Source organism: Cottoperca gobio, chromosome 13 (genome assembly GCF_900634415.1).
Source record: "Cottoperca gobio chromosome 13, fCotGob3.1, whole genome shotgun sequence".
NCBI lineage: Eukaryota > Metazoa > Chordata > Actinopteri > Perciformes > Bovichtidae > Cottoperca > Cottoperca gobio.
Window position 1 is genome coordinate 12957229 of NC_041367.1, and position 20388 is coordinate 12977616.

Below are 20388 nucleotides of genomic sequence, written 5' to 3' on the forward strand. Positions count from 1 at the left end.
TTTAACCTATAATATAATTGATACATTAGTTATTTAGTAGGCTATATGATGTATTATTACTGTAATCTGAATCTTTAAACTAATTTAAAATTGTCAAATAAATGTAGTGCCGTAAAAAGTACCCTTTCCCTCCGAGATGTAGATAGAGATAGAGAGTAGAAGTATAAAGTAGCAGGAAATGGAAATGCTCAAGCAGAATATTTCTGACCTTTAAAAGGTATTTTATATTGAAACATTGGAGGAGAAAACAAAGTTGAATGCATGCTGTTTTATAAAATGTGACATTTATGCATCAGTTGCATCTTGGCACGAAGTTTAGTCCTGTGTACACGTTCAGGAGGCACCTGAGGAATTTGCAGCGCGAGCCAAGGTGGGACGGTTCTGCCTCGTGAGTAGTGAGTAGGCTATAGGGCGCGCGCTCCTGTCTCCATATCACTGACACTTAAATTAATTCTTAGGCTCCACGAGACGGACATGCATGACGGAACGCGCACGAGCGGCCAAGAAAAGCTCCGAACATGCACGCCGATAACGAGAAAATGACACCAAACACGTGCTGTCATATTTAGCTGGTCTGGATCCAAAATTAATTGCCAGCGTAATCTTAGTCGCTCACCGGAGTGGCTTGCTAACAGCCTGTTTGTGTTTGCACCCTGCAGTCAGTTGCTGGGGACGCACGTTGTAAAATGAGGTTTGGAAGCATCATTGTATTCGTCGCTCTCTGCTCTTTCACCGCTTATTATATTTATGAGCCCATTCCTGAGGAGATAGAAGAGAGATGGAAACTCATGCTGACCAACTCTTTCTTCAGAAGTCTCAGCCACCTGGTAAGCAAAACAAACTGTATTCACGCAGGCTATCTTTACATTAGGTCTGATGGTACTTATACTTACTTTGGAAATAAATCCCTCTAGCACATGCTATCTAGCGCTGTGGGTACATGTACACGTATTTCTTATTTCAGTTTAATACATGGCTAAGTTATTTAGCTATATATTACATCTCAAAACATACACCATTGTCTTAGCTCTGTTTGTTCAGTATAGGAGGCAGATTAAACGTTGATTGTATTTTTCTGATGTGGATATACATGCTTGTTACAACAGATTATGTCAGATGCTAATCCATGTGTTGTATAGTCTTGCTCACCTGTTCTAATAATAGACCCTATTAAGGAAACCAGATTCTGTTTAAGACCGTTATAGCCTGTGGTTTACTGTTGCTCATTGTGGTGCGGCTTATACGACTCTTAAAAGGTTTAAAATACTATTTGGTCAGGCATAGGCTACATGGCTGTACAATTAGTATGCCACATAGTAGTGGCTTTATTTTGCCACCCCGTTGGCACTGTTGAAAGCTAAACATACTTTGTCCATCCAACACAGGTGTTGCAGTATTACATATGATTCAATAGATATTGTATGGGGGAAAAGTGCAGGGTACAGCCACAGGACATTGTTATTTGTGCATCATTTTATTGAGTAAACTATTATATTCTTATTTTTATAATGTCTCTAATGCATCAGAGTCAAACATTTTATTTGAGCCTGCATTGTTGAATTTTACAGCTACATTTATGCCCCTGGACCAGGCACGCCTCTATTCATTCAAATGAATGATTCATTTGAATGATCATGGTGTAATTACAATAAGTGTTTTGTAATGAGATGTTACTCTTGGATGTTGTAGACATTGATAATAAGAGACATATCTCTTTTTCTAATATATTAAATGGTGAAAAGAGTGTATTTTACTATAATATATCTTTTATTAGGCTTTTTCTATTTTTACTTTAGTAATGATCAGTTTTGTTTGTTGAAACGGAGATAGAGAATGCCTCAGTGTTTTTTTCTTTTTCTTTTTTTTACTGATATGAGCATATTATAAGTAAGGCTTATTGTGGATGAGTCTTTGATGAGTTTTCTGCGGTCACAGTGGAAGAGCATCAGCAGACATAATGGAGTATGAGTCATGCTTTCATGACTTACCATTTAGTTATGACTTCTCAAAACAAATAACTGAAGGGGGCTGTTGACATTTTACCAGGCACCATTTCACATGACTCTACCACTTAACCATTTCTGTTTTGAATATTATGATCTTTCGTCGAGGTGATTGTTTACATAACTGCCTGTAATAGCTTTACTGTGTGGTGTAATGCTAATAGGCTCAGGATTGATGAACAATGATATATTCTCCAATGTGTCTGTCTCTCTGCTTCCCTTTTCCAGGCAGACCTCAGTGAATTACTGGGGCTGAAGGACTACATGGGGGTAATGTACTTCATCACTCTGGCTGAAAAGGTAGTGCCTGTGTCTGACGAGCATGTCAAGGTGACAGAGGAGAAATTTGATGGCGTGGAGGTGGTGCTGTACCAGCCAAAGCAGAAGGACGGTAACACTGAGCTCAGGAGAGCGGTCATATACCTGCACGGTGGAGGATGGTGTCTCGGTAGTTCCCGTAAGTTGATAGGCTGGTCTGTCCTCGCCTTTATTACGCAGAATTATGACTCTGATTTCTACGGATGGGTGGAGGGGTGAATGAATGGGTAATACATATTCCCGTGATGTGCTCATCACACAGTAATACTACTATTTTATTGAGTAAGTACTACTTTACAGCTTTATATAGACTCCCTGTGACAGCTATCATGACAGGATAATAAATAATGAACAAACTATCAAACACAAGCCACAAGGCTTTCACCGTTTTCCTGAGGAAATAACACACCGTCTGCTGGAGCAGTGGGAACCTCAGAGGGTGGTTACTCTTGCTAATCCAAAATGTGAAGATATGACATGCAGTTTGAGACATATCATGCTGTTTACAATCTGTTGAATGGCTGTAACAATTACATTAACATGGATCTGGCCAGGAGGTACCTCTAGAGTAGATAGAAGGTTCATCTCTTTTAGTGCATGTAAGGTGATGTTTGATATCAATACGGTGGTTTGTGTTGCTTTAGAATCTCTGCTCTGATCTGTGTCTGTCTATGCAGGGATGAGTCCATATGATCTCCTGGCCAGAAAAATTGTCACCGAGCTGGATGCAGTGGTTCTTTCTGTAGAGTAAGTATTTCATATTGTATAGCCAGTTATATGCAGCCACTGTGATATACTACTACACACACACACTGCTGGTTATTAGTATTCATAGTTAAGTCCTACTGTTCCCTCAACTCTCTCTCTCAGCCACTCACACACAGTTCTGTTGTCATATGTGCCTGTCCTCCCTCATTAGTCACAGGCTAGATGTAAGTGAGGATGCAGTAGAGTGAAGCTAACAGGTTTTCATTTGGGCCTCACCAGGCCTTCCCTGTCACAACTATATTCCTTGCTGCTCTTTGGCACAGCCGGCTCTTAATCTGCTTCTCAGTACAGTAGCGTTCTTTAGCTAATACTCTCTCTATCTCTATCCTCTACTGACAGTTTTTCAACTTTATCAATCAAACATTAGGGTGAAAGAACCAGTAATCAAGTCATACTTTATTTTGTGTGTTATAACGTGGTTGTTGCTTGTTGACTTAAGTATTTGACAGTGGGAGGTAGAGTGGATTTGTGTACTGGTGTCAGGTGTGTGGGGGTATTGCCTTATCGGCCTCATCCAAATTCCTTTCTACAATTTGTTAAGGGTTTATTGAGTAATTCCAGCTTTTCACATTCTCAAAGTGCGCCATGTTTAACATTTGGCTTATATATTGAAAAAGAACATACAACGTTAAGTGAATGTATGTAATGGACCTTAGTTATTTCAATATTAATAATATTGCAATTTGCAGTTGTTGCAACACTCAAAGTCAGCAAGAGTTTGGGGTATTTATTTGAAAGGGGGGGTGAGTCTGTTTATGTTCGTTAGATGCCTATGGTGGCCTGTGGTGGTGCGGTGAGTAGGACTCTTTATAGGACTAAAACACAATGAGGTAATGCATACATGGTTGTAACATTGGTATAACAAAGGAGTAGCTGCTCACGACACTCCGTACATTAAAAGTTTTAAAAAATTTCATTGCGTTGCACAATTTGTGCATGTTTCCTAATAAATTGAGGATTTTAAAAGGAGCCTGTGCAGAGGTTGCTAATGACCACCGACTACTGAATTTATAACTAATTTAAGAAGAAAACATGGTCAATTTGCAAAAAATCGGATGATCTGGATCTGGTCCCCTAAAAACGTGTGCATGTTTATTTTCCGTGGATCAACATGTTGTCTGTGCACATGGCCTTCAAAGCTCATGTTTATTTATGCTTTAGCTTTAATCTGCACCTTTCTGCTTTTTCAGGTACCGACTGGCCCCTGCTCACCACTTCCCTGTCCCATACGAGGACGTATACCGTGTGGTCAAACACTTCCTCCATAAGGGGGTGCTGGCTCAATACTCTGTGGACCCAGGACGCATTGCCGTGTCTGGAGATAGTGCTGGGGGGAACCTGGCAGCTGCTGTATCCCAGCAGGTACTGAATATATTTTTTCTTTCTTGTTTCAGCTCTATTTTTCTGGTTCAAATATGGAAAAATAACTGTATGAAGGAGTGATATGGTTAATAAGCCAGTTTATGATTAATAGTATTGTGTTACCCTAATCTAAAAGAACATGTGCTCTGTACTAGGTCTAAGGTCAGCACTTTTGTCAACTTCCTTTTTTTTATAAATGTGCTACACTACTAAAGTTTGACTTGACTTGACCAATAGTGACCTACCATAGCCTACCATGTATGGCTTTGTCTTACGGATCCCAACTATTCAGCAGGTAAATTAATACATTTTAAGCACATTTGATTCAAATTCATTTATTGGAGTTGTTGGAGTTGGGAGAGAAAAAGAAAATACATAGTAAAACAATTAGGATGGAGTTGGAAGTGCAGTTTCTCTTACAGGAAGGAGTTGTTATGTTACAGGAGAAGAAAACAATAAATATTTGTCTTTTCATTGGGCATTCAGTACAGTTTCACACACAGTACAAGTACTATGCTTTTTGTATTAAAATATAATGACAATAAAGTTGAAAACCAATACTTGTTTTGCAATGATGCATCCATGCACACTGAATTTTTTATATATGCACTGAGACAACATGAGCCGATTCAGCACCAGGGGAGCAGACACTAAAGACAGCACTCTCCCAACTCATCCAATGCATTTCTCTAGCTCATGATGAAGTCCTATGCTGTCTGTATCTCAGCTACTAAGGGGTACATGAGTGACATGGCACAGGAGGCAAGGCACAGGGAGAAAGGTATCTCCTAGTACACCAGAAATGTAGTGACACGTTTAGCAAACCACAATGGAAAGAACACACCACTACATTGTGAAATAAATGTTCTTCAAAGAGGAATGACATTTTCTATGCTCTGGTAAAAGATCATATAAATAAAATTTCCTGACATGATTTTGGATCAACCTACTTGCATGATGCACATTTCTACACTGCGAGCCTTGTTGTCGTACGGTTAACCACAACGCCCTTCTCTGCAGAGGTTTGTAAAGATGTTAACGTGTATCTCTGCAGAAAGATAATTCCAGCTTTATTCCACCTGGATGACCTCCCACTGATGGCCCATATAGGGTGATGAGCCTTGTAGCAAGTCAAGTTGACACAACCCCTAAACATCATTGTTTAAAAGGGTTAAGGCCATGGGGAACTTCTGCTGTTTTGCACCATGGAGAGTATCTGAACCTATTAAGTGCTTCACTTTCGAGACCTTCAAGATTCTGGAGCAGACATCATGTGCCTGTGCATCCTGCTAGTATACGTTTCTCAACATCATGAGTTGGACATCAGGCTTTTTAGATAGGGATCTGTTTGCTTCAACGCAAAAATGCAGTACACTCACTGGTTCACAATATCATTATGGTGACCCCATGATCCACCCTCATGGGACAAAACAAAGTTGCTGTACACTTTTCCTCCCCCTTGACATATTCACCAAAAAGTCAGCCAGAGGACGTCGCAGACAGGAAGATAACACAGAACTTTTTGTTGACTCCTGCAGCTTATTGTGCAGCTGAGCATGATCCATTCTACTTCCAGTGCTTGAATAGATAATGCCTATCCTGTTTTAATGTGGTAGTGGAGTGGCAGTATTCCATAAAGATAGGTTCAATGCTCTAATATTAACACATTTTATTATTTTGCAGCACTTATCCTAAATACATGTTCTTTTACATTGTGTTTTGAGGATTTCCTAAATGATTCTTTTGTTTTTGTAATGACCAGACAATCACAAAAGGACATCTGTAATGTTGCACCAAACTTTACTACAACTATGAATTTTCAACAGCTCAGTGAAAAGACAAACAAATACAGAACTCTGGAGATGATGTAATTCTTCCTGTAAACAACCATGACTAGTACATATAATCAGACAATGCTCTTTTATTTCTCAAAACCTTTAGCGCATACTCAATTACATTTTCTTTGAATACATGCCAATCTCTCTCCGTCTCTCTTCACAGTTACAAAAAGAGCCTGGACAGCAGGTTCAGTTGAAGGCCCAAGCACTCATCTACCCCGTACTGCAGGCTCTGGATCTTAACACGCCTTCCTATCAGCAGAATCAGGACATGCCCATTCTGCCCCGCACCCTCATGGTGCGTTTCTGGAGTGAGTACTTCACCAGCGACAGGGCCCTTTTCAGAGCCATGATGGCCAACACCCACAACAACCCCGAGTCTTCCAGCCTGCTGAAGTTTGTCAACTGGAGCGCCTTTCTGCCAGAAACGTATCGTAGAAAATACAACTATAGTGCTCCTGCTGTGGTGCAGGGAGTCGGAGGGGAGGCAGTTGGGACGGAGGGACCATCTCGATCTCTTGCTGACCCGAGGGCATCCCCCCTGCTGGTTCCAGACACTGACTTGCGCTCTCTGCCAAAGGCCTACATTCTGACATGTGAGTATGATGTTCTCCGAGATGACGGGATCATGTATGTCACACGGCTCCGTTCTGCTGGTGTTGAGGTGACGCATGAACACTATGACACAGGATTTCATGGAGGGCTGATGTTCACCGTGTGGCCAACTGACTTCCTGATTGCACGTCGTATGACAGAAAACTATATCAAATGGCTCGAGGAAAACTTGTAAAAAACTCTTGACTATGAATAATCATTCCAGTTTTTCCACACAACGCACCAGAGTTTGGTTACGTTAAAACGTTTCCCATCTGGTGTTTAAGTTTTTGTTGTTGATTTCTTTTACTTTGGTCATGCTAATCATCTGTAAATATATTGGGAAATATATAAGCTTCTTCTGTTATTCCACTCATGGAGTTTACCACATTAGATACTCTTGTTATAATAGTTTGTTCACATACAGTAAGGTGATTTGAGTAAAACACATGTGACACGACCACTCAAGTATTGGACTTGATTGTAGTCTTGTATTGTAGTTCATTGTCCAACAAGCACAACACTACCCGGAGAGATCTGAGGGGAAACATCAAACTGCTTTGTTGGCTGCTAATTCTTGTTTCCCATCACAGGACATTGTACCTGATCTTATATCCATTGCATCAGTATCAAAACTGTAAATTAGCAATGCATGCCACAAAATAAATCTATCTATCTAGAGCTATCCTCTTTGGGGTTTTAAGAATCAAGTGGACGTCTTAACAAAGGAGGAAAGTATTTTCACAACAGCAAAAACATAAAGTTAACACTGAGTGCAGCTGATATTGTAACCTAAGATTGCTTCGATGTGTTTGCAAAACTATAACTCTTGCGTAATGTTTCCTAGCATTGCATCAAAGATCGTCAAGTGGTATCCTGTTAAATACAGCAACACAGGGAGATGCTTGCTGGTATGATAAATGATTTAAATTGCAGAGTGAATGGTATTTTTTAACAGCACAACATTTAATTGCAGCTAGTCTCATTTCCACATACTTTCAGGAGTTACAAAAATATTATTTCAAACCTTGTCGGCTTTGTAATGGCTACACACAATGATATTTGATGAGCCACATTCTATACAGAATATTGGTATTTATGAGTAAAGATCATGCAGTAACAATGTGCATAGACACCAAACATTAATCACACATTGCATCCACACTTTGTTGTGATTGGGCTTAGCTGAATGTAGAAAGATGGCAAAGAGAGGGATAATGGAATTTGGTCAACATTTTATTTGGAGCATTAATAGCTACAAGTTTCAAGTGATCAAGTGAGTTCCCTATAATAAGATGTATAGGGGTGTGTGTGTGTGTGTGTGTGTGTGTGTACTACCCCCTGTTTTGTTCAAGCAGGATTGTATTGTAGTGTGAGTAAACAGCTGTGGTAAAGTTGACCTACTTGTTAACAATAAATACGCTACTATAACTCCCAATATAGACCTGCCTTTGTGTAATGGATATAGGCAATGACCCAACGGCTGCCAGTGCCAGTTTCATGATGAAATGTGTAACATTTAACAGTGTGTAGGCGAGTTTCTACGTCTGGACTGTATGCCTGTTTCTGTTTGTGTAGGTATGTCTTCAGTGTATTAGTCCTCAGTCATCGTTTAGTCCCTGAACTGAATGTGGTTGCATTTATGTTTTCTAAAGCCCAACAATCATAGGCTTGAAACCTTTCACTTGTCTCTCCTTGATCTTTCTGTGTGTGGGCGGCATCACCCTGTGACTTCTCAGCACGGCTATTTAAAAGATAACAGGGAGGTAAAGGTTACCTAAAAGTAATACTTTATATGAATGTCTCTGTTCTTTAATGTCTCACTGTTTCTAAAGCTTTGCTGTTCCAAAGAGTCACAGTTGATATGAAACTTGTCGAAGTCACCATGTTTAGGCATACCATTGCGCACCATTCTCATTTTTACAAAGAAAATACAGTATCACGTAAAGTATTTAACTTTTTAATCAAGTGACAGTTTGATTCCTTCCTGGACAAGTTAGAATTTGCATCCTTTTTTTTTTTTTTTGAATGTTATCTGTCAATAAATCGACTCGACCTGTAACGAATGATTAATTGTATTTGTGTGTGTGCAATCACATAGCGTATCAAGAGAGAAAGACATTCTGAATAAACTGACTCACTTTGCACCACAGGTGACGCACCACTATGTCCACAGACCCACATGTAAACACACCTACTCACATTCTATCCAAGAGGTTGTAAAAAAAAACAAGCAGAGTTTTATATCTCTGGATAGCAAAGAGTATGATGCATGATTGCGAACAAACCATTTATAGAGAGGGATGATACAAATAGGTCAACCTCGTACATCAGGACATGTTAAACACAACAATCCACGCCTCCTGGGTATAGAGTGGACTATTTATGTGCTACACTATGCTGGTCATATTCCTCTATATGCTGGCCTTGTGTTCAGGTGTGTGTGCATGTACTTAATGTGTATATGCACTTATTAATAAACCTCTGGATATGAAATGTTGAGACTGTTCCTGAATTCCTTCACTGCTATGGAGGGCTAATAACAGTAACGTGAAATGGATTATGACAAATGATTCCTTGGAGCTGTTAATAATATATAGTGGTTTTGTACAGATTATACCTACCGTACATACAGTACATAAAGTGCACACATAGTTACTGTGTTCACACAGGAATGTGACTAAGCATCCACATACTGCTTTTGAAAATATGCACTTAGTGTAACCTTTAGTGTAAGCGATTTTCTCTCAGGTTTGCTTCAACACTGTTCATAAGGCTTGAAAAAAAAATACTGAAAGATTTGAAGCCAAAGCCAGTCAAGGTAGATTTATTGTTTCCATTCAGTTTGAGTCTCAGACTAATTGTTATAATACATTTCTTGTTCAAATATACATTTAATCACAACAACGTTATCACTAATTAGAATAAGGGCTTTCAGTTGTCTGAATTTCAATATTGGATTGAATCTTCCCAATAAGTATCACATTAGGATGTCACATTATACAGCTTTATGTTTTGTATTTATCCTCACAATAACTTTTCTGCTGCTTTTTCTCATCTGCTCCGTCTCTACAGCACAGTATTTATTTAATTTTCTTTGCTCATTCCAGGAGAGATGCCAATGTAATTGAAATGAGGGATCAAGCATGGTGTGACTAGTCCTGCATGAAAGAAAGCACCTGATTCTTGTTTGACAGAAAAGCCCTATGAAGTTAAGTGTGGTTGATAGGAATTCAGAGCCTAAATAAGCATCAAAGGTCACTGACAATATGAAGGAGGCTTTGATGAGAGCTGAGACTTCCGGATGATTCCAACATTAGACTTGTAGAATATATTAGAAAGTTTTAATAAACCAGACTGACCAGCACTAGAAACAAGCTTTATGGGAAAAAACATATTTTGTGTCAAAACAAGTCTGACTCAGTATTTTCCATACTGCAATCAGAGGAAAAAAACAAGTTTTTCCTCTGATTTCATTTAGTGTTTTTGTTTCAAACCTGTGAAACTGTTGTAATGGTGGTGGTGGAGTTTATGTGTTGGAACTCAAAGTAAATACAAATGCATACTTTGCAAACACACACATTCACACAAATACAACTAGTCTTAGGGTGGGGTGAAAAAAGGGGTGGACCCAACCGCAGAACTCACAAGTTGATAAGGAGAGCAATAAGGGAGCTTTATTTATACAAAGCTGAACACACAAGTACAAAGCAAAACAACTGAGGCCATTAAATACAAAAAAGGTTTAAAAAAAAAAAGTAAACTGAAAACACAAACCAGGGAAGACACGAGGGAGCACGAGGTGTATATATACACAAAGACACTAATCAAGAAAACGAGACACAGCTGGAGGAGAAGGGCAAAGACACAAGGGCAGGGTGAATGGACACAGGAGGATCAAATCAGAGGACACACAAGGACAGGAAGTACAACAAAACATGACACAATGGGGAATGAATCTTTTCAAAATAAAACAGGAAGTAGAAAACTAAGATCATGACAACTAGCATGGCCCATCATGTTACAGTGATAGGATATCTACTGCTTACACATCAAAATATTCAAACCATTTAATTCTCTATTGCACAACAAACCTTGGTTCTCTAAAACAATGAGGAGCTTCTCGCAATGAATATGGAAATCATGCTGATAACACAGTTGAAAAGGTCAGACTGTAAAGTGTTGCATAACTCAGAAAGCTTGCGTCACTAAGAAAACCAAAGCCGACACAAATCATGAAACTGTTTTCCTCGACTGATTTTCAGGATGATCCTCTTTTAGTGTTAAGGAAAGAAGTTCCTTTTCTTTCTTTTTTTGTTGTACAATTTCCCATTTAAAAAATTGCAGGTGGGAAAGATAGTGTTGAGGAACAAATTGGCTTAAGTTCTCAAAAGATACTCACAGAAAATCAGCTATAAAGGGTTCACATTACACAGGAAAAATCCCCCAAAGCATTGGTTGGCAGTGTTGAGTATCACTGGGATTTTATTAATACCAGTGTCTATGCAAATTAAAAGGGTAACACATAGGTATTCAGCCAATGACATATGATTAATTATTGGAATATTAATCTGAATGCAGAAAATGTACACAGTTGATATTTGACACCTCAACTCAACTCAACGGGGATTGTGGAGGGACAATAATGGGGTGATGTGACAAATGTGTTTCGTATGCATTGCAAACCATTCAGACACTCCTCATGTTTACCTTATGATATTGCTTGTGCTCTAAGGGAATACAAATCCTACACTTTTTATTTGAAAGGTTATCCAAAGTATGATTGACTTGTGTCACTGAAGAAAAGCCCAGACAATCTAAATAGTAAGAGGTGACTTCTGAACAGTTGCATTCAAATTCTAGTGTCATAAAACCCAAAACACCTGGATCAAAAATGGACATTATGAAAACAATAAATATAATTTGACAGGGCCTTGCATTGAATTGTGCTGCTTAACATGAACCATTTGTTTTCTTTAAAGATGATGATGAAAAATAAAATGCCTCAATGCATCTCCCAAGATATATGTGATTATCACATATCATTAACCTTCCCAATAGAAAGTATAAGTAGAACATTTTTACTGTTTATTACATTCATTTCAAAGTAAAACTGTACAATGCTGACTTTAATACACAAACATCCCAAAAAGTATCAGTACAAATGATAAACCATGCACCTCCAGTTTCACTTCCAAATATGCTGTTTCAACAAATACACATCATTCTTTCAAAGCAGATATTTGCACATCCAACTTTCTCAGATACATGATGCAGTGAAAAGTATTATGTGAGTCTTGAGATTCTTGCTCTTTCTCAGCATCGCAATGTATTGATCATACTAACGTTTGGGTCCCTCTGGACCAAAAGCTCCAGGCTTTCTGAATAAATTTGCGATGCTGAGCAAGAGCAGTGTGCAACACATACAGATACAAATACAAACAGCAACCTATTCACCCATACATATTTATATTTCAACAGAGCGTTAATATAAAAATAGCAAGAGGCTCTGGTCTTTAGTTTGTTTTACCTTACTTTACTTTGTCAACATGAAAGGTAACTGTGCCTCAGTTCTACTTTATGGATATCCTGACATTCACATATAATATGTAATATGTGTAGATATGGTCCCCGCTACAAGGTATCCATATTATTAATAGGCATGACAAATATGTAGACATGTCGTGCAATGTTAAAGATACAATATGTAACAATTCCGCATTAAAATGTAAAAACGACTAGACCTAAGTTATATATTTTGTTGAGTTGTAGACTTACATTACATCAAATGTAAAATGCAAAGAAAATCATTAACTTTAAACAAAATACATGTAAAGAAAGAGCTGATTCACATGTTTGGAGGTACTACGTTGATGTGTGTCTCAAATGTAGGGGACTTGTGTTGAATTTTGTCAGACGGGTTCTCTATGCTGGGATGTCTTTCTGACCAGCTTTCTGAGCTTAGCCAATAGGAGCTCTCTGAACTTGTCACCCATTAAGAAGTAGAAGACAGGGTTAATGACACTGTGCAAGAAGGCCAATGGCCGCGTCATGATGTACAGACCCTCTATGTACTTCCTTGAACATAGCTGCAGCCCTGGCCAGACCTGCCAAGATGCTATTCTGACATTTCTCAGCACATGGTAGGGAGTGTACAGAACCAGAAACATGATAGCAGCCGATGCAGCAACCCTGAGAGGCCGCTTGTACGATGTTGTCCTGCGTTGTACAGCCCTTTCCTGGACACGAAGCAGATGTGCAATTTGGTATGAAAAACCACAAAGTCCAAGCAAAGGGAGAATGTAACCAGTCAGGGTTAGCCCCAGACTGTAGCCCAGTGCATTGAGGTCTCCTCTCAGGCTGGCAAAATCCTTGCAGCGACTCCAGTTTCCCCTCTGAAGGTCGTGGACCATCAGTGATATCATCGGAGCAACTTCCACATTGACAGCTAGCCAGCTCAGTCCCGTCACAATCATGGCTGTTTTTGTCCTCAGCAGGTAGTGGTTCCGTGTCGGGTGCCTTATGAGCAGGAAGCGGTCCATGCTAACCCAAACCATAAAAACGATGGAAGAGTAAAGATTGACATGGAGGACATAGCGGTTGATCACACAAGCATAGGGACTGGTCTCTGATTGGTCATTTGCATAGAGGTACGCGAGGCGTGGCAGTGTGCAGAGGAAAATAAGGTCGGACACTGCCAGGTTGAATAGGTAAATATTGCAGCTCTGCCACTCCTGCAAACAAAATATGTAACCAAGTACGACCAAAAGGTTGCCAGGGAAACCAATGCAGAACTCGATGCCATATAACGGTGACAGATAGTACCTCTCCAGCACATCATCGATGTCTGTACAATTGAGCAACTGGAGATAAGAAAGTAAGAGAGAAGAGAACAGAAGGGGAGAAAATAGAGAAGTGCACAAGAAAAGGGGGAAGGGAGGGAAGTCAGAGGGAAAGAAGGGAAGAGGAAACAAACGGGTGAGTCTTGGAACTGTAAACTTTAAGAACAATTTTCTATAACAGATTCAATAAAAACTAGGTTCAGAGCTAAACACATTTACCACACCATTTATATTGTATGCATTAGTATAAGACTCACCATTCTGTAGTTGCTCTAGTAGTTGCTGTTAACCTGAGTAAGGAGTGCAAGCATGAGCAGGTGCAGCCACTCTCTGTACACTGGAAACAGTAAACACTGAGTTCTGAGGGTACTGGGGAACTGAGGTAATATGACATGGATGAAAAAACATATAGGCAGTTTGAGAGTGATTTGCATATGAAATATGGAAAGATGATGCAAAGCAACCACATCATCCTAGAAGACTTGATAAGTTACTTAATAACGGCACACTGCATGCTTTGTCTAGTTAGCTGCCACTCCAGCTGGAGTATTTATTAAAATGAATATGAGTGGATATCATCAAAATGCCATTGTAACAAGGGTCATACGTTAGTTAAATGTTCAAAAAACATTTGACATTTTCTATCAAATGTAACCTTTTATCTGCTGCTACAACAGTTATTTCTAACTTTTGCAAAAAAAGTTAGAACAGTTTATGGTTTCATTTAATCACTAGAAGAAGAGGGCTCAACTTTAACAATTTCATGTTTCAGATCTTTAGTAAATGATGTATTTCATCCCATTAAAGCAGGATTAATATGCAAAAGCTAGTCACAGCAATAAGTAGAATCATACATTTCTATTTGTCTCCCAAAGGGTATATCATATTCAATATCCATATTAAAATATGCTACCTACATATGTCAACAAATTGTTGCTGTCTTTCTGCACAAATGTTGTGAATCTCTCAAAGTCAAAGTGCTTGAATTGTAACCTGTTGTTATTTCCCTCTTTAATTTTTTATAGAGCTACTGAGATCTATTTGAGGTTATACAACTAAATTGTACTTGGATAGGAAAGAGGTTTTAGAATACAGCATTGTGTCATCTGCATAACATTATATTTTTTCCCTGGAATGAACAGAATGTCACTCAGGTAAACAGAATCAGAATAAAAAAGACTCGGTCCCTGTACTAATCACAAGAGAAGTAGAGATCTATCAGAAAGGTTCCTAGACAGGTGACATCAGAGACATCAAGCCCAAGTGACTGCAGTATGTAAAGTATCACGTGATCTACAGCATCAACTGCTTTACCTAAGTAAATAAATTGAGCAGGGCATTATTTATTAGCGGTGGAGAGATCTCTGATATAATTCAAATGGACAGTATTATTCAAATGTACAGCAAAAAAAGAGCTAGGCCCAGATCTAAAAAAACAAAACATGATAAACTGTTGGCTCTTCACACAGTAACTATCTGTTCCAGTATTTTTGACTCCTCAAGAAAGGTTTGAAGTCGGTTTAAGATGATTTAGACCATGCATCCTTCAAACGTTCAAAAGTTACAGTACAAAATTCACATTTCTGTAAAGAGCTAGACAAGAGTGTTGGATTAACTATATGAACCTGGTCATTGGGATGGGTAATAGAAAGTGTATTTGGACAAAAAGCTGACATATATGAGGTGGCAATTAAATGCATGCACAACTTTTCCTTTGTGAATGCTTATACTACAATATCTCTATTCATGAAGGAATGAGTTAGTGATAGGTTTAACTGATCATATGGTTTTCCAGACCTCTACTGGCATATTAGAGGAATCTGTTAATGTGTTAAAAACGATTGAGGATGTAGCGTTCTTAACTAACCTCATGCACTTGTTACTCAACTCGCAACAGTGAGGGTGTGTTTATCTACTGTAGATGTAGCCCAAACCTTCTCCACTGTCTGTGAAAATACAGTGGACGTCTTTAATCCTAATCATTTTCAATTGAAAATGGCGGTTTGACATGCAGATTAAAAACATCTGAGAAATCTTCAAATGCTCTCTCCACAGGATTAACAGATAATGGCTATTAAGAGCCAAGAATGCAACCCTATCTTTCTCTTTGAAATTCAACATGCGTTAATAATGTTGAACTAAAACTGTTATTCATATTCTTTGCTTTGGAAAATATGCAGTTCTCAAAACAACACCACAGTGTTGACTTTCATTTTCAATCTGTGATGTCAAGCGCCTTTCCTCTGGTTGCATAACACATTTTGATGATGTTGATTCTGATAGAGAGCCTACAGTATGTTTTGGCAACAAAGCTTACAATGTTGGTCAAGCACATGATCTACTGCTGAGAGACATGTGAGACAAAGTCAGGGTAGTTTCTTTTCTTTTTTTACTTGCCCTGCAGGAACAGTAAACTAGGTATAATAGAATAGACATGTCCTTAAGAAACCCAGCCTGAGAGTTTGTTTGGTTACATTACTCTGGGATGAAGAGTAATCATTCAGCATTCCTGTGTGTTAGGATTTGTTCTAGTGGAGGCCAACAGTGGGGCGATGGCAAAGTCTTAATTCTAAGACTGACTTTGGTTTTAGCTTATGTTAATGTATCCTTTGATTTATATTATTTATAAAGCACGTGTGATCATTTTTCAATAATTAAACAAGATTATATAAAAACGTATTGGACTTGCTCCAGATTACACAATACAAATGTCCGTCCAATATCAACCACGAAAGACTCTCAGCTAATCAGGCGGTGTTCTCCTGGCCGTGTCGTCTATCACAGGATTTCTGTGTTCAGACAGGCAGGATAGTTTACCTCACATGACTCAAGATTATACTGATTTAACCCTCGTATTGTGTTCCTTTCTCCCCCCTTACTTTGGTGTTCCCGGTCTGTTTTAACAGCTCTTACATCAACACAAAACCCATTAAACATCACCAAATTTTATTTAACACCCTTTTAAGCTGTAAACAATGTCTCAGACTACTGGTTTACATGAATAACTGCTGTAAATATATAAAGAATATACACTGAAAATTATTTTTTTGTAACGTAATTAACATTTATTGTAAAAAAACTAAACAAAACAGAGACCAACATTCACAGAACATCAGAACATCAAAAAGAATAGTCATGTGTGTGTGTGTGTGTGCGTGTGCGTGTGTGTGTGTGTGTGTGTGTGTGTGTGTGTGTGTGTGTGTGTGTGTGTATGTAAGTGTGTGTGTGCGTGTGTGTGTGTGTGCATGGATGTAACAAAGTTGACTAAACCACTCAAAATTCAATGAAAGTGGTGATCAGAAACTTTATATGTTCAAATGCCTACTGTGGAGGATATCATAAGACCTTGAAGCAATCAAATGTAAAACTAAATATTTATGATTGATGAAAGTAGTAAACCGGTCAGATTTGACCCGAACACAATAGGAGGGTTAAGGACAGATGTAAAACACTAACTTTTGTTGTGTGACGTATATTTGCCTTGCTTTTAAATGTTTCATTTCCCATGCTTAACACAACTGACAAATGTCTTTGTTTGTTATAATTACTTTGTGCTATGTTAATAAAATGTGCCTCCTCTTGTCTCGTCTCACTTTGTTCGTAGCATATGTTTCCTGCCTAATAAAGAAGAAGATGCTTTTGGTTGAATCAGATACACAATCTGTTTTACTGTAATTTACATTTTATATAATAAGAGAGCCCTCTGGTGGCAGACCACATAGAACAACTATCAGTCTTCACAGCAAGTGCTATTAAAAGGTTGTTGTCGATTCACACATGACCAGTCTTCATTACTAAATGTTATCGTTATGTGGCCTGTGCACATAGAGCGGAGGCTTCTGGAAGTTTCTCTGGGTTGAACATTTCCCAGTTACTGGCCTGTGGACTCTATGTTGGCCTTGACTGTGAAAGTACTCGTCTTTTGTAAAATTGTAGGTGAAATATGACATTGTATGCACATATACAGAATTTGGCAATTGAAAATGATCAAGAGTAACTGACAGTAAAGCAGTGCAGTATTCATGTTGGAGGTAGAATAGAAAAATATAAGGAGCCCACAGCCTGGAAAAACACAAGGTTTGAAACTCCCAGTCACCAAAGAATGTTTTTCTCTTATAGACTTCATATGACCTTCAATAATTTCTGGCCCTGCAGAGGTAGTCTGGATACTGGCCAATACATCATCCCCTCTAACTCCCACTAGTGCCATATTTCTTCATATCTCTATGTCAGATAAATAGGGCGTGACTTCAGCAGGTAGATTAACTCAACACTAAAGGGCAATAAGGCATGTGTGTGTGTGTGTGTGTGTGTGTGTGTGTGTGTGTGTGTGTGTGTGTGTGTGTGTGTGTGTGTGTGTGTGTGTGTACATCTGTGGGTTTGAGCCATTTTTAGGAATAAAAACTACAACCACAATACTGTACACTTAACCAGTGTGACATTATCACCATCATCGCTAGTTTTATATCTACCGCATCAGACCAGTTCAACCAAAGGGATTTTGTGTTTTATTCAAACAATGTTTAGAGTCATTAGCCAGTAATTTATAAGAAAAAAAGTAAAGACTGGAGGAAAACCTGAAAACAGGTTGCAGCAGAAATGTTTTTGCTGCTTTTCTCTCTTGTTACTCATCTTACAAACACTCAGATCTGTCTTGCGACCTCTTGTATTGTGAACAACTGCAACTAAACTACCTCCAAAATGTACCATTTAATTTAAATTTGAATGCTGTCACTGAAAAGAAAACATAATCTCCTGCCACCTGTGTAACTTTATGTGTTTGCGAAGTTGTGAGAGGGGTATCAAGGACGACATATAATATGGAAATTACAATCCTCATATAAGTGAGACCCACCAGAAAAGGAAATTGATAGGAATTGTATATACATCGTAAAAAGAACATTTATTCCAGCAGCGCTTCTCTTGTACCAGCTCCGAAAGACATCATGTGAAACAAATGAAATCCAGCAGATGGCAGTATTAGCCCAAAACTCCACATTACATTCATACAATTATATAGCAACAGCAAAAAGTATAAAACAGAAAAAAACTAAAGTGAGATCAAATGAACTGAAATAGCGTATGAAAGTTATGAATCAATCGGAGGGATTAATGGGGGAAAATGCACGAGAGCAAGTAAGAATGGCATCGAGTTCCAATTTAATGGAAATGAAGTTGGCAAAAGGAGACAGAATGAGGACCAGTGAGGCAGAAGAGAAATAGATGACAGAGCTTGTGATGGACTAATAAGTAGGGGGTGGAGCTGTGCAAATCAGTGTCACAGCGCCCTCATCACTTGTGTGTGTGTGCACACATGTTGGTGCGTCTGTGTGTGAAATTAAGAAATTAAAAAGGTGATGGACTGCATCCGCTAGTTTCACTTCTGCTCATTCCTTCCTCTCGTCCTTATATGGACAATTTGTCCCAAATGTACCCTGACACACACACACACACACACAGAGGGGGGAGAGAGAGAGATAGAGAGAGAGAGAGAGAGAGAGAGAGATAGAGAGAGAGAGAGAGAGAGAGAGAGAGAGAGAGAGAGAGAGAGAGAGAGATAGAGAGAGAGAGAGAGTGAGGGACATAAATAAGTGACCTAAAAGAACACCAAAAATCAATTCTGCTAATAAAACAAGAATAAAGACCCTCATTTGGTACAGTCCTACAGAGATCAGGTAAAGCCCAGGAAATCAACTTTTATTATTAAACTAAGCAATTAACATAGCCTATAAATAAATAAGTATGTAAATGAATGAATAAATACATATTAGCGTATGGCTACTGTGTGCCAACAAATATGCTAATAATATGCAAATAAAACTTAAAACTCTCTACACTGCATGATGGGATATAACTCCCTGTCGGAATAGTACAGTACCAAAATTAAATTCATACTGAAAAAATTGCAGAAAGTACAGTATGGTCACTATAATGTAGCCAATATTCAGTTACACAGAAACATTGACAGACAGGTGTGTCAGGCAGAAATACCCCGCAGGTGGACCCACCTGTGCTCACCAAGTTCCCTTTATAAATATTATAGCGATATAACAGGAGATAAAAGGCCACAGAGTACAGTAAGGTCACTAAATGCAGCCTATTCACTACCACAGACTAATTATAAGTTCCCTTTATAAATATTACGCTATAGAGAGACACAGTATATCAGCAGATACAATGCCATTCAAATAGTGAGATCCTATTCAATTTACGAAATTCAATGATTATCTGTGAATCCGTGCACGCAGTTTACAAATCTGTTCAAAAGGATTTACACATCAAGGTTTTTTTTTCTACCGTGCTCCGTAAGTTTATGTGTGTTATTTCAATTAGATGTGAGTGAGTGTGTGTCTCATGTTGTGTGTGGGTGCTCCTATTAGCCCGTGTCCCAGTTCTGGAAGGTGACACACTTACAGCTTGATCACTACAACTCTGCACTAATTATCAAAGTGGTTCACATTTGACAGTGAGTTAATTGAATAAAAGCTGATGTAGAGCGGGGACTTATGATTGTTTTAGTGTGTATCACATGAAATGGAGGCAGGGAAAGAGAGAGACTGCATTTTTTCACTGCATAGTGTAAAAGTTGTCTTGCAGCTCAAAGACGTCAAAGCTCTCTGCATTATCTTTGCACTCCACATGACCTCTCTCCTCTGCTCTTTT

General features: G+C 38.7%; 2 protein-coding genes across 2 annotated transcripts in view; one reads left to right on the forward strand and one right to left on the reverse strand.

Moving 5' to 3' along the window:
• The first annotated feature begins 453 nt into the window (after positions 1–453).
• Positions 454–9373, forward strand: aadac (arylacetamide deacetylase). The gene is made up of 5 exons (XM_029447238.1): positions 454–827; positions 2232–2460; positions 2999–3068; positions 4280–4451; positions 6453–9373. Exons 1-5 carry the CDS (start codon positions 687–689, stop codon positions 7077–7079), a joined length of 1239 nt encoding a protein of 412 aa, XP_029303098.1. The 5' UTR covers positions 454–686; the 3' UTR covers positions 7080–9373.
• Positions 9374–12795: 3422 nt separating this feature from the next.
• LOC115017795 (succinate receptor 1-like) overlaps positions 12796–20388 on the reverse strand; it is a 39370-nt gene continuing 31777 nt past the window's right edge. The window contains exon 2 of the mRNA XM_029446490.1: positions 12796–13746. Coding sequence (XP_029302350.1) covers positions 12796–13746 — 951 coding nt within the window. The remainder of the gene's footprint in view (positions 13747–20388) is intronic.

Excerpts from the sequence above, each read along its gene's own strand:
- aadac (XM_029447238.1), top strand. The coding sequence starts at position 687 with ATGAGGTTTGGAAGCATCATTGTATTCGTCGCTCTCTGCTCTTTCACC. Across the intron at positions 828-2,231 it reads TCAGAAGTCTCAGCCACCTG|GCAGACCTCAGTGAATTACT; the intron begins GTAAGCAAAACA and ends TCCCTTTTCCAG. Across the intron at positions 3,069-4,279 it reads GCAGTGGTTCTTTCTGTAGA|GTACCGACTGGCCCCTGCTC; the intron begins GTAAGTATTTCA and ends CTGCTTTTTCAG.